General features: G+C 40.5%; 1 protein-coding gene across 5 annotated transcripts in view; it reads right to left on the bottom strand.

Annotated features, from left to right (window-relative positions):
• LOC120570710 (exostosin-1c) overlaps positions 1-20,632 on the bottom strand; it is an 89,338-nt gene that overhangs the window by 12,884 nt on the left and 55,822 nt on the right. For all 5 annotated transcript variants that reach the window (XM_039819189.1, XM_039819187.1, XM_039819185.1 and 2 more), the window contains exon 3: positions 2,842-2,935. In XM_039819189.1, coding sequence (XP_039675123.1) covers positions 2,842-2,935 — 94 coding nt within the window. The remainder of the gene's footprint in view (positions 1-2,841; positions 2,936-20,632) is intronic.

Genomic DNA, 20,632 nt, shown 5'->3' with positions numbered 1-20,632 from the left:
AAGGTTGCTGAAAAGTAGGGCTGCTTGATTATGGAAAAAAGCATAATCCCGATTATTTTGGTCAATATTGAAATCACAATTATTTAACATTCAGTCACACACTCAGTGACTTTTGGACCGATGTAGCAATTATTGAATTTAAAAACAGTGAAACAGTTAATCAAATCAAGAGTGAAAACACCTTGAACTGTGAAATATCCCTTAATACTTTTCCCTTTATAACTTTTTTTCACCCAGAACACAAAAACAAAATAAGAATTTACTTGCAAAACGTAATGTGCGAAATAATCGTTTTTCTTTTTCTGATTCATCCTTTTTCTGTTCGTTAGGAGCCAAAATTATGATCGTGATTAACATTTCGATTAATTAAACAGCCCCACTGTTAAGAGTGAAACTCCTATCTCTCCTTTCCAAGGAAGCTCTGGAGGTTTGTTAAAGACAGTCACTCATACACATGCAAACGCAGATGTGGCTGACAGGGCGGACTCTTTGTGTACTAATTAGGTAAAACCACTGATGGGATGGGAGGAGAACAAGAAGGAACAGGTTGATACGTGGAGGCATCATGCTTTAATAAAGTTGATTTTTGATGTTGCCTTATCCCTCGTTCACTGACAGGTTTTTGATGTTGTTCCACTTTTTTTTGCTTTCCAAGCCCTCTTTTAGTCTCCCCCTTCTCCCTCTCTGTCCTCCTTTTTCCATTTCTCTCCACTGCACTCTCATCCCATCCTGCTCTCTTCCTCTTTCTACTCACTGTGGTCTGGAGTGTTGATAGGTCTGGGATCTATTTTTCTCTCTCCCTTTTTTCTAATTAAACCACCAGAGAACAGCAGCAGCAGTAGCTGAAATTGGTGGAGATCAAACGCTCTCTCTGGCCCACCGGGGCTTCCAAGCTCCTGCATTTCATCTGAGAATAAACCTGCTGAAGGACACCCGAACAAATAGAGGGACTCGTATGTGTGTGTGTGTGTGTGTGTGTGTGTGTGTGTGTGTGTGTGTCAAAATGAGCTGCAAGTTACAACGAGGTCACATGAAGACTCCCAGAGTGTTAATCCAAGGCCTCTAAATTTAAAAATGTGGCCCGAGGCCCGCCTGAGCCTTCTCTCTGAGGGAGAGTTTCAAACATCTGAATCCCTTCCTGCCTAGAGGTAGGGTAATAGGAAAGCCTTTGTGTGCTGTGTAGTTGTTTTTGGTTTGTTTGCATTGGGAGATAGAGAAGGCGGAGGGTTTGAGTAAATGCATATGTGCAAATGTGTGTCTGTGTGTATATTGGAAAGCTGGCAGCAAGTTTCCTACCACACTGGTACTGGTAATTGCCAGTTCTTTTGTGGACTTGGCTGGGACCAAAAGAGAAAAAAAACACAACCGAAAAATCTTAAAAAGTGCCTCGAATGGAAAAGAGAGGATGGCAGGGAGGAAAAGACTAAGAAAGAGAGGACAAAGAAAGAAGACAGGAGGAGAAAGGGACCATGACTGCTGCCAAGCCAAGTGGGTTGTTAGTGTGGATTTGTCCATTCAGCAGACATCAGCGGTAGTGGGGCAGGCTGCCACTCCTATGGATGCTTCCGGACCATTCACACACACAAAAACACACACACGCATGCACGCACACACAGGCGCACACACACACACACGCATGCACGCACGCACAGACGCACACACACGCACACACACACACACACACACACACACACACACACACAGGGGAGCAGTGTGTGGCCAGGGAACATTGTATCAGCCAGAGAGTTCAGTATTATAAAAACAGCCACTACTGCTTCCTGCACTGGTTTGAGTCTGTCGACTTGGGTGGCAGAGAGAGAACTGACGGACTGGTTTAAACTGTTCTCTCACTCCACTGCCTTTGTGGTTTCTTCATTGTTTGTGTACTTGCTTACTCGTGTACATTTCACTGATGGACTTAAATGAACAATTCCAATGTTTGTGTAAGTGTGTGCGGCCGTCCGTCCGTGTGTGTGTGTGTGTGTGTGTGTTAATGGACCCATTTTAGTTTAAAAGGCCTAGCAAATAGCAAATAAAGACGTTATCGTTAGATCTGCACTTAACACAACACAATGGTCTGGGGAAAACACTTACAGATGTCACCATTAAGGTGTCAATAACCAAAGGACTACATAAACCATGGCTCTGGAACATAAACATTCTGCATCCTGTGCACTTCCTTGTTGACTGAACTGTATATGAGCTGGCATGTGAAGCAGAGCTGTTTCCCGGGAAAGGGGATTTTGGTCACTCACATAACATAACAGTTATATCCAGAGGAAATGCTGCAGCTAATGTTGTTTTGATGATTGCTGTGTTGGCATATAGTATGTAGAAATGTCAGCTGTGTGTTTACTGTATATGGGGCCTAAGAGAAACTGGAAGGTCCTAAAGTGCCCAGGCAGGATGAACAACACAGTTTTACAAAGAATATAGAATATAAAAGACATTAACTGGCAGTGTTATGGTACTCTATTTGCCTGTGTTAGTGAATGGTTTATACTTGTTAACACATAAAGTATTACACAATATCAATGATTGTGTGCAGGACACAATAGATGATGGGCTTCTGGCGTCTGGTTTGTGTGTTGGGCTTTCAAGCGTCGAGCCACCACTGTGGCAGCAGAGTTTAACTGAACACATTTACACCGACAATGGAAGCATAGATGTTTGCGTTGATCATGGTCCAATCGCTCATAGTAAGAACCGGGTTGAGGAAAAAGGTTTTCAGGGCCTTTAATGCTGAGGAATGCAGGTCATATGGCTAACCAAAACTTCAATAATAAAAGTTGTTGATGTTGTTTATCACTTTGAATTAATATATATGCTGTATATATTTACCTGTAGCGACTCTAGGAAGCGAAAGGAGCCTAGGCGTCGACCTCGAGGCACCAAACAGAAGGTGGAGTTGTGCAGGAGCTCCTGGTAATCAAACCTAACAAAAAGAGAAGAAACAATTAACAAAGCATTACGGTAATCTATATGTTTTTATTTCATTTTATTTTAACAGAAAAAAGGCAGAGCATGTATAAGGGTGGAACAACAAATCTATTTTAAAAGTAAGCAGAATGACGCAACAATTAAGTTACACAGAATTTCAAGGGGCTGAGATGGGAGGTTGTTGAAAGGATCTGTTAATAATTACAATTTTGATTTTGAAACATCTTTAGAAATGTTTTTCTAATATGATATGGGACTTTTTCCAAACGTTAGAATATGTACAGAAAAAAAGAACTAGAGCCAAAATTGCTATAAAAACCAGGTATAGGGTTGAAGTTGAATCTTTCAAGCTCTATTGAAGAGCCTAAGAATTGGTTCAATAGGATAGTCATATATAAGCATAACTGCATGAATATATGTATTGGAACAGAGTGTAAGATGTGACCTTATCTGACTGTAAAGATATAGTTTTCTTTTCAGCTCTTTCATACGTCTCTGAACACACACTTCATGCAGTATGTGTGAAGATAGAGGCCAAGATGTTTGACATTCTTAACAGTGAGCCTCTGGTTGGCTAAAACTGTGGCTTAAAACATTCAAAAGTCTCGTTATTCAGTTTTAAACTGAACTATTTATGGCCAGGTGTGTGCCTGAACCCAGTTAAATACGGAATTAAAGTCAGAAGTGAGTCTGGTGGTAAAAAATGAGATGATTATAGGAATAAAAAAAAAAAATACAATTTGTAAAACTACTGATCAATGGTGGCATGGAATTCATGAGATTTTTTATTTCAGAAAGTAATACATGTTATGTACACAAGGAATAGTGTAGAACATTATATAACGTTTTGTATTTTTATATATTTTCTGCTCTTGAAGATGTGATAGGGATGTAGAGAGCTACCCATCCCACTCGATTTGTGATTTAGTGGTGAGTTGCTGAAGTGTCAATTATGTAAGAGATGAAAATATGAAATAGAGCTATCGTGTGTATTAGACAGGCTTTGAGTTGGTGTTGGTTGTTGTGTGTCTGAGTGGTTGTATTATGTAATGATTCTTATTGTGAGTATAAATGTTATGGATGTGTATTGAAGTATTGTTAAAAAAAAATTGAAAGCCCAGGAAGAGTAGCTACTGTTACAATGCAGTAGCTAATGGGGATCTAAACAAACAAAATGAAATAACTAAATGATAGCAAATAAATCAAATAAATGGCCTGCCAGTGTGGCGACACATGCTGCTTTTTGATATATGATATTTAACACATCTGTCACACATAAAATAAACCAGGACTTTTGTGGCTTTCAATTTCTGATATTTATCCATAATGGCTCAGATTATGTGCAGTAATAAATCTCCCAACTTTTTTTCCACCCTCCGCTGACATGTTGGCACCAGTACAGATCGCTACTGTATGCTGGAAAATATATATCCATCACTGAGCTCATAAGTAAATATGCCCTAATCTCTGTTCTCTATTGATTTGTGTTGTAGACAAGAAGGTTTGAACTGGTGCCACTACTCCCACTGACTGCTGCCATACGTTACCCGGGTGAGCTCCACCACTTCATACTCATATTTCATATTCACGCTATGAAAAAGAAGCCAAATGGAAACCTCTGCATCAATGCATGCCTTCATCTGCCGAGTGGAACAGAAAAGTACGGGTGGTGCAACGGTCTCATGGTAAAGAACTGCACAGTGGAGTAAACAGATGGGAAAACAAACATGGCTTTAATGGGAGAGTTCACTCTGCTCCTCATCGTCTCGTTACTTCACGACACCCCCTCCTTTAGGTGCTGCTCTTATCCCGCTCCCTCCTCGTCTTCTTTCATAGCCCTCCCTTCCTTCTGAATCCAGCTCTCTGCTTGTTTATTTGCACAAGGGATGTTAGTATAAAATATGCCTGCCATTAATCTTCTCACTCGCTTAGTCATTCATTTAACCCTCCGTGAGTGACGAGATTCAGGCCTCACTTTGCTCCCTGGATGAGAAAATTGGAGATTTCATTGCTGATGTTGGCATCAATTAACACTGCTCCACTCAGTCCTAGACATCAAGATCTGAATGGATGTCACTGTGTGAGTGTGTATTCAATATGAATGTGTCAAAACACGCCAAACGGACACAAACACATACATACACAGTTTACTGAAAGGAAGCCTTGTTTGGCATTCGCTACGGTTTTGCTCGGATATTCCTCCACCTGTTGATAGAACTTTGCTATCACCACTGCTGTACATATACAGTACATGTGTGCGTGGGCGTGTGATGGATCTGTGTGCATCTGCAGCAGCATAAATCCTCCAGCCTTGAGCAGTGATGTATATTTGAAATGAATCTCAAAGCCAGAATAACAGTCAAGACGGTTAAAGAGATTTACACAATGTATTTCTAAGGGATTATGTGTCCAAATCTTGTTCTGAGCTTGGGATTTAGATAAACATATTCATTTAGCTATGCATGAGTAAATTAACTTGTAGATTGCATCTGTAAGGATGTAAAACTCCTCTGTGTATTTGTGTATTTGTACCAAGGGAATAAATAAATGTTTTAACTGAGAGTGTGTGTTGCATTTAAAAGTAAAAGGTTTAATCTCCTAAAGTAAATACATTTTGTTGGAGTAAAAATACATTAATATTTCCTTACATACACACATAGTATGTGTATTACTGTAAATGTTTGTGTGTTTGCATGTATAGTATCTTATGTATCTTGAAAGTGCAGTAAGACTGAGCAGGTTAGTCTGACCCACTTCTCTGTGTTCCTGCCGTTTGTGTGAGTTTGATGACACATAACTAGGAGTCAGCTTGTGCATAAGGTAGTGTATGTATGTGCAGTGCACATACATACACTACTTTGTGTGCATCGTGCACAACTTTGGCCTGTCTAGCCGGCTAGTCTGCTGGATGCTGTTCTTTAAGGAATGGACTTAAATGCAGGGAACAAGTAAATCATTTAACAGCACTTTGTTCCAACAACAAACAACCAGGCCTGTTGTGTGTCTCCTTTACTCTGCCTCCCTCTCTCTGTGTCCTTCTTTTCTTCTTGAGTGAACATGTGTTTGTTGCTGTTGTGTGTCATAAAGATTCCACAGGAAAACATTAAAAGTTGGTTAGTGTATGCATATGGATAGACCCTGGATTACAACACTATGCCACATGACCAAGTGTAAATTTGTGCCTGTGTATACAGTATGTGTGCTAGAGGATTGGTTTTCCCACATTAGAGCTGAAATCAGTAGAACTGTTTTTATTTAAGTAATTTTTCAAGGAAAAAGCCAATAATTTGCATGTTCCACCCTTTAAAATGTGAAAATGTCCTTGTTTTGTTGGTACTATATGATCGTAAAATATACCTTTGAGGTTAGAACTGATTCTGAAGACATTATCTAGGGCTCTGCAAGCTAATTTAAATGAACCGACCCTGTAAATGCCTCTTCAGGCTTATCATACAGACCAGAAAAATCAGAGCATGTTCATGAGCTAATAACTTAGTGTGTAATTAAGGAGTTGGCTCGTAGGTAAACCCAGCTAAATAAAAATGACTCAGTGTGTATTCATGTGTATGTGATTGCATGCATGTCATTTCATATTGTGCATGGCAAGGAATGTAGCGCACTAGACTCCCTGCATGTTAATGTAGAAAAGCATGCATACTGTAGTATAATACTGTAATGTACACGCATGGACCTGCACTTACAGAATAATCAAGAGAGGATTTAAATGAATAGTGTGTGCACTGGATGGCAGTTAGCATGATTGTTTTCTGTAAGCCCTCATTGTGAATGTGCTCAGATCTGCTGTGTGTGGATGTGGATTACAAAACAGATATACTATAGTAGATTCTTGTTGTGTCAAAGTCCATATTTGAATGAACACAGTGGAATTAGGGTCTAAGCATGCGACTAAGAAGGCAATATACTGTATACTGTGCAACTACCGGTTATGTTCTCTATTGATTAATCTGTAGATCTGTAGAAAATACTGAATACAGAATGTATCTGCTCAGCACCAAACATGACTCCTGATGAATGTTAATGTTCTACTATGTGTCTGCTATATGTGTATTAAACACATGATGACATGATTACCATATCAAAGATGTGTTTAAAGCTTGATTATATTGCCTCTAAGTGGCCAAATAAACAGGTAAGGCAGGTTTAAGAGGATGGAACCAATTTGGCGATTTTGCGTGAAAAAGAGTTATGTGATTAATTGATCAACAACCAGCTATTGTTTTAGTCGACTAATTGTTTCAGCATTATGTAGTTATATTTGGGCATGTGAAAAATCCTCAGAAACATTGTGTACCTAATGTTTTGACACTAGGTATTGTCTGAATACATTTTAATCTCATTTGTATTCTCTTGATTGCACATTGTTTGTGTTGTTTGTTAAAAGACTGATTGTGCATACACTTATATCTGTAGAAGTCAGCACTGCCCTGTCTGTGTGTGTGTGTGTGTGTGTGTGTGTGTCCAAGGAGGACAGATATAGTTAAATATTAAACATACAATATGGAGCCAATCTATGTAAGAGAAGTTGATTGTGTAGTTGGGACACACACACAGATTTCATGTATTCATATGGCTATCCTTTTTTCTCTCTGATAGCCAGTCTCATGCAGAGACATAAATAGAGACACTGAGTTTCTCACACCCACCCTGTGTGACACACACACACACACACACACACACACACACACACACACACACACACACACACACACACACACACACACACACACACACACACACACACACACACGTAAAGGCATTGGGCTCAGTGTGATACCACTATCATCGAAGCTGTGTTTACTAAAATTGCACCATTCGGAGTCATGGACTGCTTACGTGTGTGTGTTTGGTATTGTCTGATAAGCAAATCTGCTTCTCCTCGACCCTATCATCTCCAGAGCCCTTCTTTTCACTCATAAACCCATCAACTTCACCCTCCCTGACTGACTTGTTTCTCCGTTAAATTTTTTTCCTCACCCTCCATTTTGTCTGTATGTGTGATTTATGTGTATTTAATTCTACTATAAACAAAAAATGCCACTCACTCAGTGGTTTCCTCTTTCCTTTATGCCTCAAATGTACACTCATTCCTCATGTATACTAAACACTGACCATTCAACGAATATTGAAATTAAAAGCGGAGAGGCGAGGGATGGAGGGGAGGCAGGGGGGAGGGTGGGTGGATGCTCCTTGATTGACAGCAGCTTCTGGTCAGTTGATCTCCGCTCTACTTCCTGTAAAGGTCAGGTGTTAATAGAGAGTGTGTGCTCCAGTATGTGTGTGTATGCATGTGTGTCCCTGTTCGTGAACACAAGTGTGTGGTTGACCAAGGTTATGGATTATCTGCCACAGCGCTAACAGGACACTGTCAATACTTTTCCTACTCATATACACCTCATCGAGCACAACGAGACCTGAGTGGCAGAAGCGACTGTAATTTCAGCACACACACATCCAGTACACGGCTAATCACTGCCACTGTACAATGAAATTAAAATTAACTGTGTATCATGTACTGGACAATAATATTGTTTCATTTTCAGCCTTTAAAATGCTGAAATTAAGAATATCAAGGAAACAATGGTAACAAAGTACATCAATGGGAGTTAGTGTGGATTAATATTTTATAAAGATACATTTAGGCCACAAACAAAACCCTTGGTTTAGACATATAAGATTATTACCGGGCACCTGATGGACTAGTATTTAAGATGCATATCTCAAACTCAGTTTGATTCTGGCCAGGTAACGCTGCCATTACCCCTCCTCTCTCCCCACATTTACAGCCACTTCTCTACTAAAAAAAAACGTCTTTATCATTTCCTTTAGGATTTCCAAAATTCTGCTACTCCTGCTCTGGTGAACGCATCACCCTTCCGTTACCAGTTTCCCTACCATCTCACCAAAGTTCCCTTGCGGTCTCCATTCCTACATGCTAGCTTCCTGTCCCCTCCACCCTGGACCAAGCACAGAACCCAGGGTAACATTACTGGTATTTGGCTGATGCTATTATCCAGAGCAACTTACAATGAGTAATATGACACTACATCTAGTGTGTGATATGAGTCCACATTATGCACATAATATGGATAATAAAATAAAAGGCCTGTATTTGGGAGACAAAGGACAGAAAAATGATAAAGACGGAGGGAGAGAAATATGTATGCAGCCAGCTGCTGCAGCCTCTGGGACTCAGGAGGAAGGGAGGGTTGGAGGAGAGAAAGTCACAAAACCACAGCTCTGTCTGCAGGCAATGGGTCAGGCGCTTGGCTACAACAGACACTAAACTTGCCATCAGACAGAAGCAGAGGAAACATATTATTGATGTACTTTATTGTAAGTGAAGCATTATTTGGACAATATAGCACCATGAAACCCAATTTAAAAAATGAGCCAAAATGTGAACACCAAATTGTAAAGATTACAGGGCATGGAAAGGGAAAAAAGATGCAGAGAATTAGAAAAGAGAGACGGAGTGAAAGGCAGGAGGCTAAACAGACAGTTCAGGTTTCAGTATGCAGAGGAATGAGGTCTTCTAGTATCCACTTACATTAAATAGAGAGAAAGAGAGAGAGAGAGACGAGTGTGAAGGATGTCTCGGTGATGTCACACGGAAGCAACAGTGCCCATAATCTTTACTTGTCCTCCCCCTCACCATCCCTTCTGTCTTCATTTCAGTAATCTCCACATCAAGAAAGAAATGGACCGGTGTTTGCATGTATGTGTGTGTGTGTGTGTGTGTGTGTGTGTGTGAGACAAGTCAACATGAGAAAGAGAAGGTGTATCCAGATGCTAAATCCTATTCTGCAGATGTTGTACTGTTAGAACTAAGAACTGTCCCTCCCCCACACACACACACACATGCAACGTTACGTCTCAGCTTCATCGACTGTCTAATAGCAGATGGACAGATAAGCCATTTCATACGATCAATGTATCTTATTCATCTTCTGTTCTCTCACTCTTTTCCTTCCTGTTTCCTCTTCCTCATCTTTCAGCACCTTGATAGCGATCCAGTGTGACTATAAAGAAAACTAAAGTTCTTTTGCAAATTATGAAATGTCTGAAAAGGGTGTAGATGCATGACAGTGCTCACACAAATATGAAAAGTTAAACTTATAAGGATCAAAATAGACAGAGCTGCAGTGGGTATTCACAGGAGCCAGCATGGAATTACACACACTGAATTGAATCCCGGAGCTTTTCAGCTTGGAGATCCAGCAAAGATTTGAAAGATCAAGTCAGGAAAAGTAACACGAATAGACATTTCAGTTGGATCGTACTGCAGTGTCATTAAAATGGTTTCAAACTGTGAACCTTGTCCATGCCTCTTTGAATGAGGCTTACATATGTGATATGTCATTGTTAATCTACATAATGTCATCTTCTTTACGAGAAGGTTGCCTCTTTTTTTTGTGTTCCTAACGGAGATCCAAGCAAGATGTGTTGGTAATATGATCAAGGTAATGAAGCTACAAGGAGACGTTAAAAGGTCAGGGAGTGAAACTTAGTCGTATTTTTGTCAGCATTCTGGTAGTGTGACAATCCCCAAATTTCATTCAATTGTGAGTGTCTCAGCCCCCTCTGCAAATGGACAGCATTTATATAGCGCTTTTCTTGTCTTAACGATGACTCAAATCGGTTTAACATAATACACGTACCATTCACGCACATATTCATATGGTATGGCCGAGGCTGCCATGCAAGCTTATAAACATTCACACACATTTACACCCTGACGGGAGCATTTGGGGTTTAGTGTCTTGCCCAAGGACACTTCGACATGGGACTGCAGGGCCAGGGCTCGAACCACCGACCTTCTGATTGGTAGACAACCACTTTACCTCCGGATCCCAGGTTGTTGTGGCTGTCCCTCGCACCTACAGCCATGCTTTGACCCATACACACACCTGGGCTCCACAGGAGTGTTGTTAGTCATCACCAGACATGGGGAGCTAACGTCTGATGCCTTCTGTGCAGTCGGCCACACAGTATCAAAAGCCACCATTCCTCTGTCTCTTTGCTATCTCGCCGCAGACTCACTGATGGATTTTCTGCCACGCAGCTTTGTCTTCCTCAGTTACCAAGAGTCATTACTGTTAAGGGCTCGAGTGCTGGGCTAAAAAGGAGTGATTTTTTTCTCCCTTTGCATTTGCATGCATTTGTTTCACCTTTGTGACATTGAGTCAACGTATCCTCAGGAGTGACAATTAAACTCTTTGGTTAACATAATAAATCTGTACATATTTTTCTTTTATAATCTGCTTGACATCCTGATCATGAAGTTTTTTGTTTTTGTTTTTTTTACACCTGTTCCCTAAAGACATGTTAAAAATGTTGCATGACCTAATTTAAAATATAATTGTTAATTAATAAGAGACAACATACACTATTCATTAGCAAAGAACCGGCAATTTGCACATGGAATGTGGCTTTTAACAAGCAGACAAGATTATGTTAATGCAGCAACCTCTCTCCAGTTAACGGTGTCATTTACACAGGCCTCATTTCAAGTTTTCACCTTTTTAAATTAACACTAATACATTAACACCCTTCAAAGCATAAACAGGACCAGAATCATCCAATGCACACCTGTTACCAGAGTTCAGGCTCATCTTTTGTCACAATGCACTTGAAATGTTTTCTTTTCACAGATAAAAAAAAAACATTTCTTTTTGATACATCAAGGCCTAAGATAACATATTTTTCTCAGTCAAGGCTTAAGACTTTTCTGTTTGCCACTGCCTTTTAATAAATTCAATTTGGGATTGTCTTCCATTTTATTTTACTCCTATTTATGTGTCTTTTTATATTTCTGCATTTTTCTTTTATATCTTGTCTTAATACCTTTTCTATCTTCTGTAAAGCACTTTGAATTGCCTTTACTTTAAATGGTGCTCTACAAATAAACTTGCCAAGTTATTATGTTTTAACAATAAACCTTTCTCGTTATATCACGACTTTATTTTGTTTATGTATTCTATCGTTACAATCTTTTACATAAAATCAATTAATCTCATAAAAGCAAGTTATCTTTCTCATTATGAGATGATATGTTTGCGTGTTAAGACAACATTAAACACTGATGAAGTAAAAGATTTGGCATATTTTCATGCTAAATGAATTTGTAGGAAAATATGTATATTTCTAAAATTAAGATATATATTTTCTGAAAAGTATAGTTTTGGTATCGTTGTCGAAATTCAGGTCATTTTTTTTGTGAAATTTAAAAACAATACACAGCCCTGGTTGCTATTTGACATTGCTTTGTTTTTAAGGTACAAAGGCCAAAAGATTGGAAAACACTATTACAAAATCAATTGGTCCTGTTATCTAAAAACCACTGACATTGTATCGTTATTGCAAATGTTTCAAAAGTGCTGCGTACATGCAGATTTTTGTGGCTGCATTCCTGCCATCCTGCAGTTATTATCACTGTTGACATTACAGAGGTCCTGAACTCTGCTAGACAAACCACATATCCAGTCCAACCCTTTTATATCCAATCTGTTGTTGGTTCTGGACTCATTGCTCTGCTGCACACACGCTCATCATGTACACAAATACACTGACCACCGGGCACCCTGTCATTACACACAATCCCTCCTCTGCTGAGTGTGTTCCTGTGTGTGTGCGCTGGTTTCTTTTAATACCACTCTTCATGCGTACTTACTCTCCTCTCTGCCTCTTTGTCTTAATCTGTTTCTTTCCCCTCCGTCTCTTGTTAATTACACAGACGGGAGGACTAAGCTCTCTAATCTGAACAGATATGACCCCACCACCAGCTGATCCCTTAACGCTGTTACTTATACCTCAATCCAGCTCCCGCAAACACACACACATAAATACACACACATACAGAGATGCAGCCAAACAAACATGTGCATGTAAGGGGGATTTGTATCCAACACAATGAGGTGCATTCAAGAGTTTAGGTGCCATATCAAGATTCATATTGTGTGTTTCTTAACTTTCCTGTAAACGACTCTGAAATCAAGGATGATATAAATGTTTCAGAGAAGAGATAAATATGTCTCCCTTTTCTGCTATTCCTCCTTGAAAATAAAGTGGACAATCTGCTGAAATTTCAGAGACAGATTTTTCTGTGTCCTGCATCCATGTAATAACAAAATTGTGGCTTTATGCAGATTAAAGCTACATAAATACCAAATTTTAAGTAGTTACAGCTAGGCTTATCAAAGTGCTTTTCACTAAATCTATTTTTATTATCTATCTATCTATCTATTTTTTTTTACATAAAACCACATTTTTCATGTTTGGCTAAAAGCGGAACTAAAGTGCAGGTTTTAGCAAAAAGCCTCTAAAAAGAGAGTAAAGAAATACTGCAGATTAAATTATATGAGCACATACAAACTCATACAGTATCCCTTGGGCATTAACACAGTGGTCAGCTACATGTAGTAGCCAGAGAGAGGGTGTGACAGTCTTCATCATGTGGGGTTGTTAGTTATATATAGAAATGGGAGCACAGCTGTCTGTCCATTTGGCTAAAAGCACAGCAGCACGGGAACACGACCATGAAGTCAGTGGCCTCTGTATGACAAGACGACGATGAGGAGGAGAGAGACGGTAAAAGAGATCTCAACATAGCTGCTGAGAGAACTTGGAAAAGGGAGGGGGGGGACAGAGGACATTGAACAGAGCTGGGCTTGCAAAAAAACAGTCTGGATTAGCATTCGTGCAAAGTGGGTTCTGCCTCGGGGGCCCAGATCCCTGAGGCCCCAAAAGCCACAGTCTCACTGCATGTCAACTGATTTTTGGTCATTTGATGAATTGCAAATTTCTTACAGCCAGTCCTGCATAATCTTAATCCCTATTTTGAAGATGGACAAAATATAGTTTTAAAGGAATAGTTCAACATTTTGGGAAATACTCTTATTTGCTTGTCTTGCCCAGAGTTAGATAATAAACTTGATACCACTGATCCTGTCTGTACAGGGAATATAGAGCTGCAGCCAGCGGAGGGTTATCTTAGTTTAATGGATTAATCAAATAAAATATAACATGTTAATTAGCGATCTTTAAAGGGGTTGCAGGTGGACAGGACAAAGCCAGGCTAGCTGTCTAGTCTTTATGCTAAGATAAGATAACAGGCTACTGGCTGTAGCTTTTAACGGAGAGATTTAAAAGTGGTAAAAAACAACAACTGTTGCTTACTTATTTTAGTTTTTTCCTTACTTATTTTAGTTTTTTTTTGCCGTTGTATGAGTCCTGCTGTTGTCAGCACCTGAGAAGGCCTTTGTGAATGCTGTACACGAAGCAATCTGTTTTGATGTGAGCGTCAGAATAAGGGAAATTACTGTGCTATGATCAATACATGACACTTGATTCTACAAAAGCTTCAGGTTGAAATTACATCACGCTGGCAGATTTTTTTTCTCAAGAAAATAAGATTGTTAGATGGTGACAAAATGAATTGATAAGACTTTTGCAGTGTGAAGAAAGTGCACTCTCTCCTTGTCTTTGATGAGGAATATCAATAGAGTAAGGGGTAAATAAGGGCACAGAAACAGAGAGAGAAAGCAAGGGTATATAGAGACAGAATATAAAAAACAGCATGCACTCTTTGCAAGAGAGGATAGAAAGAAAGAAAGAAATAACTAGAAATGGCTGACTGTCTGTCAGCCTGCCTGCCTCCCCCGGCGTGCAGTAGGTGTCTTTTGCCTGGCGTGTTTAGTCTAGTCTAGCGTGACTGATCTGAAATCAGGTTTTCTGCCTATAAATATAGAGCCGAGCAAGGCAAGGACTCTTCTGAGTCTCCTGTTTTTCACAATGTGCGAGTGCGTATAGGCCACAACCCTGCTTTCATTTTCCATTACGGCTGGATACTTTATCCATTATGCCCATTGCAGGATTGAGGGAGGGAGCACGGATGACTTGGGGGGGGGCTCAGAAAACACTGAAAATGAGTCTTTCATTACTGTGCTTCATAAGTAATGATGCTGGGAGGGATGGATATGGGAGGGAGGGAAAGAGAGACACACGTAAGCTAAAAGCAGGAGCAGCACACATGCGCCAAGACGGTCTTATGGGTGAGATGGGAGAGGAATTATTTATAGTGAATTTACACATCAATGACAGTTTTCTTTCCCTTATGATTTATCTGCTCCATGCTGAAAATAAAATGTGTTGGGAAAACGTACAGGTGGTAGGGGAATGCTGCATTTTTTAGCCCACACATGGGTATGTACACATCTGACGGAGGGACATGTGTGTTCTATGTACCTTTAAATGTTTATCCACAGATAAGTGCCAAAAAAAGTTTTGTTTATTTCCTGGCTGCCAGACAATTGCCAGATTTTGCTCCCCGTGATGAGGCAAGCCAACTGGCAGCTCACCGGGTAGTCAACAAACTCACACACTCAGAGACACACACACACGCACGCATGCATGCACGCACGCACGCACGCACGCAAATCCAATCGACTGCAGCACTGTCATTGCTGGACCACCTATGTGCCTTTAAGCCAAACAGACAACAACAGACATTGCATTGGTGATAATGGGGCTGCTTTGGAGAACACAGTGTCAAACACACCGTCATTAAAGCTATTTTAGCTCTGAACAAATACTGCCACATATAGACAAGCAGCTGTTCTAATAGCGGTGATTGAAACGCCCATACACAGGTGGTGCTACAATAGGTATGGCTGTCATGTGGCGGCTCCTTTTGAAGTCAAATGAGAGGGAAAGTCAGAGCGCGAGAGTTTGCAGAGACTGTAGGATCATTAGTATGGCCATCAGTCATATGTATAAAAACCTCCTTTCATGTCCTCACAAAGCCCCAAATAGCTTTTCCGTTAACATAAAGGCCATGAGACTGTATGTTCTCTGCCCTAAAGTACATACGTAATGTTAACACAACTAACTTAACCACTAAAGTTTCCAGACTCAGGTTGAACACTAGTCCTGCTTATTTTCTACCTTAATGAACATTATGTCACAAGAGATTAACTGTCACCCTGCAAAAATAGAGAATGAATCTCATTTTGGGACTTCAAATGGACCTGACCTTAGGTTTTATGACGAAACATAAAACAGTGGACGGCTGCTTGTTTTATGGAGCCATCTCTAAATAGAGCCGCTATTCATAAAGTGTGCCCATTTATCATAAACATTCACGGTCAAACGAGTGGGGTTGAGTCTTCCAACTGGCTTGACTAAACTTATGATTGAATGTCGCTGGTAGGTGTCCCGCAAAGAAGTTTTGGTTTTTCACAGAAGGCAATGTGTTTTGTTTGGGACCTTTCCTGCAAACTATAAATTATATAAAATGAGATGATTATTTGAGTGCTGCAATCCATTGCTGTTACACTGTAAAAAACTTGTTTCAAGCTGTCTTTAATCAATATTTTCATATTAAGAATAAATCACGTTTTATGATCCAACTCTCCAGTTTTCTCTATGGAGCGTTAGAGCATCTTTCAGCTCATTGTTTAGATTTTATAGGCCGTAACTTTACTGTTTTAGTTCACTCACCGCATTATTTCCAGACACAGCAGCCAACTGTTTACAGCAAAAAAGCTCAGATACCTGAACAGCACCAAATGGCACACAGGCAAAGCCATAGCTGATGAACATAGTGGAGAATTTGGCAGCTAAAGAGCCAGATAATTTTCTAAAGGGGTTGGTGAAGCTAAAAGGAGGGTGAATATTAAACTTTTATGACACATCCACCTGATTATTCTATTATCATATGTGTAAATAAGCATATTCACATATACATTTTACAAGGTGTTAATATGTCAATGTTGACAATGTGGCCAAATCTTTTCAAAGAAATAGGTTGAAATGTTTGGAAAAATGCTTACTTGCTGCAGTCAGATGAGCAGAATGATACCACTTTCACGTACGTAGGATAAATGAGAATCTACAGCCAGCAGCTGGTTAGCTTAGCTTAGCACAAAGAATGTGGGTTATGGGCGGGACTCCAAGAAATAGTCCTTCACATAACCCTCTGCAAAACAACAAAACCAGCTAGCTGTTTCCCCTGTTTCCAGTCTTCATGGTAACCTAAGCTAACTGGCAGCTGGCTGTAGCTTTATATTTATTTTGCAGACATGAGAGTGGTATCAATCTGCTCATCAAACACTTGTAACTACTAAATTGTCCTTGTACCTTTAGGGCCCTATTTTAACGATCTGAAACGCAAGTGTGAAACGCAAAACGCAAGTAGCTTTGTGGGCGGATCTCGGGCGCTGTTGCTATTATACCGGCGGGATAAATGAGTCTTGCGCCCGACGCAAATCTTAAATGTGTTGGTCTGAAGTAGCTAGGTGTGGTTTGGGCGTAACGTGAAAATAACCAATCAGAGCGTCATCTCACAGTCCCTTTAAGAGCAGGCGTGCTTGTTCCGTGGCGGATTGCTATTATGACGGTGGATTTGCCTGCCGCACGCCAGCGGGAGCTGTCCGGGATGCGGTAAAGTAATAAATACCCGTCTTGTCCGGGTGGCGATGTTGCTGCGGCCTCTCGGGCGCGTCTCCTCAAGTCTGGAGAGGATTGCTGCAGCAATGGAGCGTGGGCCTCCAAACGCACCACCTGCACCTGTTGTGCCCCTTCCTCCTCCCCCCACTCCATCTCCGTCCACCCGCTCCACCAGGACCGCATCGCCACTCCCGGACCAGATTCCGCCGGACTGTCCAATCCCACCGTAGTTCAACATCACGTCTCCTTAAGCCCTCTAATATTTCCTCATTTATGTCATCAACACATCCATGATTCATGGAAATGTGTAAAACACAACAAGCCACAAAGAATGCTGCGACTTTTTGAGGACTGTACTGTAAAATGCCTCCTGATCTATCCAAACACATGAAGCGCATTTTCAATAATATTTTTCTTTGTAATTATGTATGGTTTTCAAAAATGTGAACTGCTGTAGATGAGAGAAGTGTATGCGCGTTGTGCACACGCTACATTATGGCCAAGCATTCGTCCCTAAAATAGCATCTGAATAACGCGCCACTGACTTTAGACTAGCGCCACTGACTTTAGACTAGCGCCACTGACTTTAGACCAGGTTTTTCCTGGTCAGTGGCGGAATTGTTTTCTGAAACTGCAAAATAGCACCACGTAACGTTTGCGCCGGAACACGCCTCTTCTTTTCGCTGAACCGCCCCCAGGAGCGCAAATACATTCCCTAATTTACCGACGTGCGTCTGTGGAGGGAAAAGTCCGCTGTGCGTCGGGTGCAAAATAGGAATGATACATGCGTCGGTGTACAAAGGCAATTGCGCTGAGTGCAAGATAGGGCCCTTAAGGTTAAAGCATCCGGTGATCATGTTTAATCCGGTTTATTAATTTCTTTATTTTTCGATTGTCGTTTTTCGCCCTGTTATGGAGGTACTCTGTAGGACTGTTAAGATATTAAGGAAGAATGTTATGTTTGTATACATGTGAAAGGTTGGATGGAAACCTCACGACGTGTCTCTTTCATATTTATCCTCCGTGATTGTCTGCTTGCAAAACACCAAAATGAAACATATGCACTGTAATTGCATGATATTAACCCAGATTGTAGTTAGGGAATTGTTACGCATTCTTGAGTGGGGCTACAAAAGATCGCTGAGGAAGATTCTCTACTGAGACTCCCTGATGTGAACATAATCTGACTTTGTGATATTTCATCTTCTATTAATAGTCACACGGTTTACTGAGCTGCATTTTGCACCCAAAACCATCGGAAAACTCTGAGTCATGATCAAGCCTGGCTTAACACTGATCTGTCAATGTGGACTGTTATTACTAAGCAATATGTGGGACTAATGTACAAGCATGACGTTTGGATATAAAAGCAGAAAATAACACAATCTGTAACTATTCCAGGATGGTGAAAACTTTAAAATGACCTTCTCCAGCTTAAATGGATATTACAGCCACAAAAGAACTGTCTGTTGAAACAAAGCACAAATCTGACAATTTTCTGCCTGACACTTTTCACCTGTGGATGATATTCGCTAGATACACACAGCCCTTATTTTAGAGAAGCTTTAGAGGATATTGGAGCTTGCGGTGACCCTTTCACCTGTCATGGATATTGAATGGACAAAAGACGGGTTGGCTGCAGACGTGTGCAGACAAGTGGAGCAGAGAGGAAAGAAACAACAGTGAAAAAGACAGTATGGCATGGGCAGAGAACAGATGTGTTCCTTTGTAAGGGTCATAAACATGAGTCATTCAACTTTGAAGATGGCTGAAGGGAACAGACAATCTAAAGAAAAGTGTGATATAGGGGAAAATCACAGCGCTGCCACAGGACGCTGGCGAATGCAAAAGACAAATAAAAGGCTCTGTGATAGAGGGAGTGAGAAAACAAGGCAGGAGTGGAAGAATTAAGAGAGCGGGAAGAAGAAAGAGCGGTAGGGAGACTAAATGTTCTGTTTTCAGCAGCAAATGCGCTCGCGGTGAAATCCATCACTGGAGGTACGGCTGGCAGCTCATCTACACACACAGCTTTTGTTTTATGGCATTGACACCGCCATTGCTGCTGTGTTTTCATCAGTCAGGGCCGTGACACCACCCTGGGGAGTCACACTTGAACCGGCAAATGTGTGGGCGAGGAGATCGGTGCATATGTGTGTGTGTGTGTGTGTGTGTGTGTGTGTGTGTGTGTGTGTGTGCGCGCGCTAGAGCTCACACTTGTTTGTCTCTACCTGTATGTCCTGGTCTAGTGAGAGATGCAGGGTGTGCTGATATCAAGCAGATTAGCGAGCTAGACGCTACTGTGAAGGAAAGAAACAAGACACGGCAGCATTGTTGGCCGCTGATTAAATCCCTAAAATACTCAAGTAATCTACATAAGAACGTCAGTGTGAGGCAACCGAGGAGTTTTTTTTTTATTCTCTAGTGTGGCAGATTATATTTTTCTTCGTGGTGCAGGCCTTGCAGCTCCTAGCAGTTTGTATTTCAAACATGAATTCTTCATGCTCTAAGGACAGCAGCAATATTTCCCAAAGACACTCCCATGGGAGTTTGTTTAGGCAACAAATACAAGTGGTTGCACTGCAAAACTGCAGAGTTACAGTTTAGAAGAAAATGCCTTTCTATTATGTACGTGTATAAAGTCTAAATTCTTTGTAACAACAACAGATTGTTCATGCACTTGATGCATGTTTGTCTTGTAATCAAATAAAGCTGCCTTGCCTTGTTATTAGAATGCAATACTAATTACAAGTATTGGTTGCAATACTAAGAGCTACATATCACTGCTCCACTCTCTCTTACTGGTCCAGAAACTCTCCAACAAGCAGAATGAAGCAGAAACATCATAAAATATAGATCTAAAAATGTCCAACTTCTGTAAGATGTGCTCTTAATCCTTAGAAACAAACAAATTAAATTTATATGAAGGCCAGCGTTTAAAGTGCCAGTGTTATGACACAACAGTTTCTCCTTTTAAAGACTCAGACTATCTTCCCCATGAGTCCTGTATTTATTAGATCGTTGATGTGTCCTAATTCCATACTTATAATAAACAGTATGTACTTTATATGAATTGTCATAGTATACTGTTTTTACAGTTAGTATATACAGAAATATCAGTACTCACATTAGCAGCACATAAAGCATGTAAAGATGGACATCAGCCAAACAGCAATATTGGAACGACACTAGCAAATCAAAATGTAAATTGAAATAAAAGGATTTAGTA

Source organism: Perca fluviatilis, chromosome 13 (genome assembly GCF_010015445.1).
Source record: "Perca fluviatilis chromosome 13, GENO_Pfluv_1.0, whole genome shotgun sequence".
NCBI lineage: Eukaryota > Metazoa > Chordata > Actinopteri > Perciformes > Percidae > Perca > Perca fluviatilis.
Note: the sequence above shows the minus strand (reverse complement) of the source record. Positions and strands in the feature narration are given on the sequence as shown.